Raw genomic sequence first — 10,139 nt, forward strand, 5'->3', positions numbered from 1 at the left:
CTTCAAAAGTTTTCATTAGTGCATACGTTTGAGCCAACATTGTTTTGTGGCCCATTTCTGACCAAAAACTCACTCAATTCCACAGAGTAACTGTACCCATCTGTTATGCTGTAGAGCCTAGCTTCCTGGCCGGTACGACTAGTGAACCCTTCTTAAAGGAGCGATGTTCACTGATATCACTGGAGGTTAATGCTTCTTCTACTGCTAGGTGAGTCATATGGCCCATCTTCAAAAATACTGAAATATGCCTTTTATATAGTCAGAATGGATACAGTCTAAGAAAAATCTTTCTACATACAGTGTGCTGTTGAAAAGTTATTCAGACTAACTTTATGTTGTCAACCAGTCTCTAAACATGGTTTTCACATGGTGTCACACACCCATTGAAACACCCGCTAGTGGGGGCAGAACCACTTCCTGCTGCCATCCATGATGGAGGAGTTTAGAGTCTTGGTTTCCACCTGAATGTTTTACCCTGTTTTGTTATTTAAAAAGAAAATAAAAAATGAAGTTGTTTCCTAACTGGATGCGTCAACCATTGAGAAGATAAACCCAGGTTATACTTCTACAGAACCCCCACTAAGAAAGAAAGAAAACCTAAGGAGATCCTGACATCAAATATTTTAACCTGACGGACAGTGACCCTGATACGACTGCCAAGGAATAATGTTAGCTGATTGTCACTCATCTACGTTTTAAAATTTCTAGAATGTCTTGCCCTCCTTCCTAAACAGCAGGATTATTGACCCAAACACACCAAACATGCAAAAGACTCCATAATTTTGCAGCTTTGTCAGAAGCACAGTTCTGTTTCTGTTAAAGCAGCCCCCCCCCCCCAAAAAAAAAATGTATAGATTAAAAACTAACATCCAGCAGTCCCTCAAGGTTTTCATTTAGTACCAGAAATAAGATTAATATCTTAAACAAAAAGATGAATATAATTTTAGAACTTAAAAACATGCATTAACACATTTTGGCACACTGGCTGAACTGGCGTACGCCTAAACATTCAGTGAGCTCAACTTCAGGATTTCAGAAAAAGGGTATATAAGACAAATTTGGTTAATTACACTGGGATTCGTTTTCATCTGCACATTTGCAGTGATTCATGGTTGATTTAAAGCATTTTGAAAGCATTCTTGAAGATGCCAGAAAGCACCCAAGGTTGCTTCGGCACCCTGGTTGAGAATGGCTGATCTAGATTGTGTCCCAGCTGCTGGATAAGAGTTCAAGGAGACAAAAATGTAACCTTTAAAGTAATATCTCCATTTCTCCTTGGTTGTCAGGCAATGAAAACATGCCAGCAAAAATGTAGAGCGACTTGCTAGATTATCTGCAAATATAGTCCATGGTGGAAATGATGGACGAAACTGAAAATCTGAGGTACTGTTTGTGATAAAAGTCCTGTAAAAACTGGGTATGTCTGTGCATTTGAACTCAACACAGGTCTTCATCAGGACAAAGGAGGCAGAAAAAGAACAGGTGTTTAAATACAAGTATGAAGTCATATGACATGTCACCTGACAAAGTCACAACTCTAAAAAATGCACATATTCTAAAAACACAAATCAGGACAGCAAACCTCAAAGAGCAAAAACACATTATTATAGTACCACAAAATGATTTATACTAATAAAAACACATAAAAAGCTAGCCAGAGTAGTCACCACAAAAAACATTATTATAGACTCAAACTGGGTTCCTTTTTCTGGCATGTGATTGCTACTCATGATGTTTCATTTTGACGTTTGCTGCTGTGATTTATGTTTTTTTCAACAATGTGCTTTTTTTGGGAGTTGTTGTGACCTTTGTCAGCTGACATGTCACATGCATATAAATAAAGCAAACCAAATGCATGAAAACAATTGTTATTTATCTGTTTATTACGTCATAATGAAGACTCGTAGTGAGTTGAAATATGTAGACATCCTTGTTTAACAAAGGATTTTATCACAGAGTACATCTTATCTTCAGATTTTACTGCCATTTCTACTATGGACTATATTTTCAAATAATTTGGGGAGTCACTCTTCTCTTGTTTTTGCTGTTTAAAGTTTGTCCACAAATCCAGAAGAGCACCTGATTGTGGTTGCATTGTGCCAACATTTTGACTCACCCTCCTCTGTCAATGAAAATGTGTTGTTTTGAAGAGCTGTAGAATAAATTGCGGGTGCTGTAGAGCAATGCTGTTCTCAAATGTAGCTGACACACCTCAAAGCTTCTTTTTTGGCCACCCAGGCCTCTGAGCGATCACATGACTAAAAGCTTTGAACTGCTGTTGCCAAAATGTGCACTTTAGTATGTGTGTTAATGGTACTCACAGGGCTTTAGCAAACAGCCTCAAGTGGACACAAGAAGAACTGCAGTTTTCTGCACTTCCACACTGGCATCAGCTTTCAACAGCAGAGGTCAACTTAAACATATTAAAGCTCCTGGGAAGAGCTTTAAGCTTGTGCTGACATTTGTGCCTCCTGTGGACAAAAGGTATCTCTAACCTTATTGCTTATCTTGTCATTTGCATCTTCATCTTTTTATATTCAACTTACAAGAATATTTTCTGTGAAAAACTTAAAGGCATTTGCTGATTTTTCTATCACTCACTTTTTGTGACACCTACTGAACATCAGTGTTTAAAAATGTCAAAAATACTACTATGAATCTCATTGCAGATGATTTCTTTTAGTTTTGTAGGCCATAAGGACTCAGCTGTTAGTTTTGGTATACTTCTTAACCAGCTCCTTACTGGAGCTTTAAAGAACAGGCCATCATATAAACATTTTCTTGAGTTATGAAATGAAATCACTCACTTTTAAAGGTATGGTGAGGTACTTGTCCTGATAAACTACCATAGATTGTGTCTGATATTTGTTTACAAGTAAAAACTCACCTGCTCTAAGTTCAAGCATGCCCCCATCTCTGTGACCACAGGTGCTTTAACTGTCTCTGTTCATAGTGAGATCTGCTGCCTGCTAATGTATTTGGTTTGGTAAAGGATGAATAAATTACTCACATTGGATTATCAAGAAAGAGAGCAGCAGCAGTAAAGCAAACTTAGTGACACCTGCATTTGCATTTACTTTGAAAAACAAAGATGTAGACAATAAAGGTTTGGCTTGGAACACAATACCGCCTGAAGATGTGACAGTGGTAAACAATAGATAACACCCTCAGTTATTAAATGTCTTTCCTCTGTATCATCACGGCTCAATTGGCCCCGGTGATTATTACATGAAAATCAGGCTGATGAATAGAGCTAGGAATCCTATCTACACCTTCTCTTCTTGAATAGATCCTCACCTCCCATGCTGCATTGCCAGAGAGAAAGAGGGCTGGCTCTTTGTGCTAGCCGTGCCTCGGTGGCAGCAGCAGCAGCAGCAGCAGCAGCCGGTGACCATTATAAATGGCCTCTATTAGCATGGCTCGGTCGCAGAGGGGAGAGAAATAAAATCATTGGGAGAATGTAGGCCTGCGATGGTGTCCCCGCGCCCGCTCCCAGCCTCCGCAGACCTCCGTCCCCTCCTCCTCTTCCTTGCTTCCCCTCCATTCCAAGGGGACAGAATCCTAAAGACTAGATTACGAGTGATACATGGAGTCATTATGGGGAGGGTTATGGCAATAGTATCACAGGCATGGCTGACAATGGCTATAATAGGGGTCTGTTTCTTTAGAGGTAGCATTACCATAGCAGAGGCTGCTTCTTTAGGCTTGTTGATGTACAGGGGAACAAGAGGGTCTTTTATTACCTGCAGCAGCAGACAAAGCTCTGTTGTTGTCATGCTTACTTCTTTGTAAAAATGCCATGTCTCTTTTTCCGTAAAATGAAACAAATGCAACGGTATCCCCAGATGAGGCATTACATTGTTAGCGATGACAGGTACCAAGACTGTGCCATTTGAAAAAAAAAATCAAAATCGTGATGGCAAAACAGCAGGTGAACATCTACAATCTCCTATTCAAGCTGGGACTTTGTACTACCACAGCCATTATCCAACATGATGCCCTGTTAAAGAACAGGCAACATGTCAGCGCAGGTACACAGAGTGAAGACAAAAGGGGGGAAGGAAGGAACAAAGTGTATCAAGCAGAGGGAATAAAGAGCAAAAAAAAAAAAAAAGAAAAGGAGTCACTCTAATGGGCAGTATTTCAGACTTTACTTTGATGGAGTAATTTACACCTTAAAGGGTCATTATGCCCTCAGTTTGACTCTTTTTACTCCATGGAAGGAGTTTTAAAAAATGCAAAACGCATAGAGGCAGAGAGGGATAGCGACAGAGGGAAGAGTAGGAGTACAAAATGTACAACATGATCTAAACCGGCGAAACTGCACCACTGAATTTTGGCTTTTTTCGCTCTTCATTGGAACAGGAAACTGGACCTTTTAGAGTAAATAAGAGGAAAGTAGGACAGTTTTCAACAACTATCCAGGATCATATTGGGACATAAAACTACTTCCAACATTTACAGATATAAAGCTCACTGTGGAGCTCTTTCACAGGACAGAAAACGCTTGAATATTTGGTTATGTACTTTTGAGTGTCTGGCTGTGATAGTCATGTCTGATTCATGTTCTAGCTGTGCACCAAGTCAGCCCCTTTGCCTGGCACTAGTTTCCTGTGCTTTCTTTTCAAATTTTTTGATTTTCTTTAGAAACATGAAGAAGATGTTAGGAGTCCATAGAGGGAACGCGGCCTTCCAGCAGCTTACAGGGAGCCAGTGAGCTGGTGAGCCGGGGAGCAGCTAGAGCCTCCAGCTAGTTAAAATATGAGCGCAGCGGGGGCTCGCTAATGAAAGCGGGGGCCCGGCCCGGGAAGCAGGGCCGTATATTGCAGTGAGGAGACAGTTCTTAGAATCAGCTGGCGAGCCGTGCCTTTAGTTCTGGGGCCACTGGTGATTAACTGTCCAACAGGGAGTCGCTACTACAGCTGGGCTATTAATAAAAGATAACCCCCCCCCCCCCCACCCCCACCACCACCACCACCACCTTTTCTCTCTCTTTCTCTCTTCCCTTCTCCACCTCTTTGATTACCCACATGCCTGCAGACAGTCTCCACCCTCTGGAATTATTTGTATATCATAATCATTTCCTGACACATGGTGCATGTCACACATTGTTTACACCCAGAGGAGGGGGCTTCCAAAAAGTGAAGGCTTGTTCTTAATGTGCTCTGCTCCCCTGGGTGATGTCCTGCAGCTATAGCAGATCAATTAGTGACCTCTCATTACAGGGAGATTTGCAGAGAATGACCCTTCCCTGGAGAGAAGAGAATAAAATAAAGGGCTGTTGCACCCAAACTATGGCCATAAAGGACCTTGTTGCATTGTAAAATGGAAAGTATAGAATAGTTAAACAGCATAATGACACTTAGAAAGGCACCTGCTGTGTGTAAGTGAGGGTTACAGTGGGAAAAGTTAAAAAAAAAAGTAGAACTGCACGCACTTAAAAAGACAAAATAATCAATTAAAATTAATCATATTTAATTCACATTGTTATTTTGTCTTTTAGTTTCCGTTTTCAAGCTCGCTAAAACATGAAGGGTAAATAAGCTGTATGAAAGTACAGGCCCACTCCTCCTGTGTTGCACACGTGCGTACACACGTGCACGCGTATACGCCCCCCACAGCACCACCCCCTCCCTCACACGCGCACACACAGCGAGAGAGTTACGGGCAACAGAGTGTACAGTGCTGCGGGCAATCAAACTCAGCCTCCCCGCTATTGCAACGTGAAACGTGAGGTTAATGGCCTGGATTTAGCACTGTGGTGAATGAAAGCACGTTTACAACCGCCGCCCGGGCTAGATATGTGTGTGAACACTCCCATCTCACACTGCCCAGAGAGGAACATTGCTCCTCCTAATAACACCCTACATAAAATCCTGCCGTCGTGACTCCCGATTCGTGACACTCTCATGCTTGGATTTGTTTGCCCAGTATGGTAGAGAATGGGATTCAGAGAATTGGAGGAGCACTGACAGGTCTAAAAAAGGATGGGAATTCTTTATCTGGTGCCACACATCCTGAAAAACTACACGCATAAAGTCAGCCAGGCATCAGTTGAATAGAAAACTGAAAATGGTGCCAAGAATCGTGCAGTTTTACGCACAAAATCCTGCACGGTTTAGCGTCCTATCTGTGTTGGATTTTAGAGTGACAGAAACAAACAGTTGCCTCAGTGAATTTTGGGCATCACCCACCTTTGTGCATGCCCGTGAAGCGATCCTTCAGCACAGTGAGCTCGTAGATCTTGCCGAACTCCTCGAAGAGGGGCCGGAGGTCCTTCTCGTCCAGGTTGCGGGGGATCTGACCGATGAAGAGTTTGATGGCATCGTGGTCCTTCATGGGGATGGTGGCCGGGCAGCCCACCGGGCTGTGGCTGTGGCTTAATCCGTTCACGAGCCCGTTCGTGCTGGCGGAGACCACCCCGACACCGACACCGTGCACCGTGCCGTCCACCTGCCCGTTGGTTAAAGTTGCCATCTTCGGACCGGCCACTGAGTTGGGATGGGTACGACAGCAGCTAGATGGCGATGGTGGAGAATCGTGTTTACGCTGAAAAAAATAAAAATTAAAAAGCTGGTGGAAGTCTTGGTCAAAATTTGGTTCCGAGACCGGGCCGTGCCAGAGCTGATTCCGCTCCCGTCCTATCAAAGCCAATATTTACACTGATGTGAAAACACATGTAGCATTTGGCGAAGACGCATATCAAAAGCGCGCGATGCCGTTGGTCCCGGTGGAGGCTTTGATTCCTTATATTTATGTCCTACCCAATAACTCGTTCATTGATTTTATAAAAGAGAGACAGAGAGAAGGAGAGAAAGAGAGGGGAGGGAGAGAGAAGGAGAGAGAGAGGGGGAGAGAGAGAGAGAGACCAAAAGCGTTCACTGTCTATTTACACCCACGTTCCCTCGTCCCAGCTTCTTGGCACCCTTTTATTTTTTTGCATTGAGGAGTCGGTATGGGTGTCTTCTCGGTTTAAACGGACAGGGCTGGTCCAATCTCAGCCACAGTAGTGGGGAGGTTTGGATACAGGGGCGCTGCAAAAGACTACGCAGACGTCAAAGCCAGAGTCCTGTGCTCCCCTGTTTTCTTACGTGGGGAGAAAGTGGTACATTCCAGCGAGGGGAGAGGGTCTATAAATAGAGAAATATAGAGAATACGCTCCTTTGTGCTCCTACTCAGAGCATATGACTACACATTAACGAAAAGAAGAATTTATTCCTTCCTGATTGACATTTAAACCATTTTTTTTGTTAGCTGTGAAATTCTTCTGCGCCATATTACCAGTTCAAACATGCATCCTGTTTTGATTTCCGAAAAATCACACATCCGCTGTGGCTGGATTGTGATTGACAAGGTTGCTATTTTCTTATGAGGTCTGATTTTGTGCTTAAACCACATTTCCTGTCATCTTTCAGCCATCATCGCGGATGGCAGCAGCAGCAGCAGCAGTGAGTCGCTGCATTCTCTCTTCAGCACCGCGGACAGCTCCGTGGTTCTGAAACGCTCCCACAGGCGACACTAAAAACACACTGATGGAGAAATTTCCTCTAACGGTTCCGTCCCCCCTTTATGAGAATTTCTGAGAATAATCACATTTTTTTTAAACTGGTGACACAGACTACTAAAAGCTTCCAATGCCTTTTCTAAAGTGTTGTGCATCGGATGGTTTGATTTCCAGAGAGGGGAAGTCTGTGAGCACCGCCGAGTGGCGTAGAGAGGGGGCACATCGAAAGAGAGAAAAAAAAAATCACTCAAGAGTGAAACGAATTGACAAGATGCACAGAAATCAACACGAATGGATGTCTGCTACTCTTTGTGTTTCTTCAGGTTATGAGCACATAAAAGAGGGGAAATATCCAACATCACAAAACAACTTAAAACAAACCACTCAAATGAAAGGTGGTTTGATCTTTTGAAAGAAATCCAATATTCATTCCGTTTCCTGAGAGAACCTTTCAGAACTTTCTCTGGAGCTATAGATGTCAACCAATCAGTTTTAATGAAATTTAGAGAGCCAGGCCAGATTATCTAACAGCCCGTCATTTATTAAAATCTTAATATGAGTCAGGAAGCTGAGTGTTGATATTAAATACAGAGTATAGGGTAGAGAGTCAAAGAACAGTCCTCATTAATCTTGTAGTTGCTGCACTCCTAAGTTCAACATATGATATCGTTGCTCCAGGACAGAACGATCTTTATTATTAGACAGTATACAGAGTCAGCTTTTCTCATTATCTTTAAGCTTATAGGCTTCATTTTTAGAGAACTGGAGAAGGTGTGAATAGAGTGGCAGTTCATGTCAGATAATTAAACTGCGTAGGCATGGTATACCCCAATTAAGACCCCCGTTGTTGACTTTCCACTCTGATAATGGCTGGTTTATGGTCAGTTTATTTTACTTAGTTCCATTTGAATTTATACATATAACCAGGAAAGCCTCATTAAGCTCAAGAATCACATTTACAAAAGTGTCCTGGCTGGGAAAGACAGAAACACTTTTAACAATAATTTGATAGTAATTTACTGACATAAAACACACATGCATTAAAACACAGACACAGTTCTACCAATCTTGAGTCACAGAACGGAGAGGCATTAGTTAAAGCATTAACCCGATGCATCCTCCTCCAACACCTTTAGTCCACTTTGAAAGGAGACCAGCTCTCCTCAAACCAAAATAATCCTACAGCAGAGTCCAAGCTTCAGGAACAATGCACCAGGCACTCCCTTTCCCCCATTTTAAGACACACTTTGGGGACAGATGCAAAAGTATGTTTCAGAATGGGTCACAGAGTGAAGACTGCAGCTGTCAGCACTTTTAACATGGATAAAATCACACAAGTATGAGAAAAGCAAGTTAAGTACTGCCTCTGTGAAGGAGGATATGCAAATGATGTAATGACTTTGAGCAGACAATTGCTGGCCAGCCAACTCGTACTGAGCATACTGAGTGTGATGCATAGTTAGGGCCTTTATTATTTTATTTTATTTTATTTTATTTTATTTTATTTTATTTTATTTTATTTTATTTTATTTATTTTATTTTATTTTATTTGACCTTCTTTGAGGTTACAGTTAAGTTAACAAAGTTCCTGACATGATCTGATAAATCATGGGTGTCAAAAAGCACTCATCTCTCTATAAGCAGTCTGTTGTAAGTCAGGCACAGAAAATTGAATCTGATCCAACCCCCATTCCCCATTCTGAGTTTCAGCTGGCAGATGTTTTTTTATTTACATGTGGAAAATTGTTGAATAGATTTGCAACTGTTACAGGATGTAATGTTATGTGTTTTGTGTGATCTCTTTATATGTATTTATTGAAAACTTCCCTATGGGGTCATTAAAGTCTATCTTATCTTAACTTAACTTATCTTATCTTATCTTATCTTATCTTATCTTATCTTATCTTATCTTATCTTATCTTATCTTATCTTATCTTATCTTTTCTTATCTTATCTTAAACAATGGGCAACCACATGTATATGTATGTGCATGATAATTAGGACTGTTAGCATTTATGCATTAATGGTGATTAATTAAAGTCCATCATTAATGCATTCTTTCATTTTTTAAAAATCATGATTAATCATGTTTCCCTGCAGCCACAAGGATGTAAAATTAGTCCACTACTGCTCCTTAATGTCTCATTTCAGTTAAAAAACCTTACAGAAAACTCAGTGAATAAGTCTTCTACATCTTGATTTAGTAAGCATTTACCTTTAACTGCTCTTATTTCATTTTCAACCCATAATAAGTTCTTTTTTTTCCATCGTTTAGTTCATGTCATATCTTTTGATCTACTTGAGGTTCCTTATTTCCTTGAAAAATAAAATCAGGTCCATATCCAAACAGCAAGTTACCTGTGGTTTAAGAAAATCAAAAATTAAACTAAAATATTAGATGAGAGATGACAGACAATAAGGAGAGATGAATTATGATTGACAACACAAATTCTGAGATTAATCATAATTTAACATTCTTATTGTTTACATTATATATAATAATAAATAATGATAATAATAATAATCCAATAGTTGTCAAAATTAAACTGCAATTATAGCAAATATAATTCAGGCAGAACATCTTTAGCCACATGTGTTTAACTCCAAGTCATTCAACCTCCTCTTAAAAGCATCC

The 10,139-nt window shown here is 40.8% G+C and overlaps 1 protein-coding gene across 8 annotated transcripts in view; it reads right to left on the reverse strand.

Moving 5' to 3' along the window:
* celf4 (CUGBP, Elav-like family member 4) overlaps positions 1–6,870 on the reverse strand; it is a 152,134-nt gene extending 145,264 nt beyond the window's left edge. For all 8 annotated transcript variants that reach the window (XM_041782959.1, XM_041782958.1, XM_041782953.1 and 5 more), the window contains exon 1: positions 6,195–6,870. In XM_041782959.1, the coding sequence (XP_041638893.1) occupies positions 6,195–6,477 (283 nt within the window). In that variant the 5' untranslated portion in view covers positions 6,478–6,870. The remainder of the gene's footprint in view (positions 1–6,194) is intronic.
* Between the last annotated feature and the right edge of the window lie 3,269 nt (positions 6,871–10,139).

The sequence above is a fragment of the Cheilinus undulatus genome, linkage group 3, assembly GCF_018320785.1.
Source record: "Cheilinus undulatus linkage group 3, ASM1832078v1, whole genome shotgun sequence".
Lineage (NCBI taxonomy): Eukaryota > Metazoa > Chordata > Actinopteri > Labriformes > Labridae > Cheilinus > Cheilinus undulatus.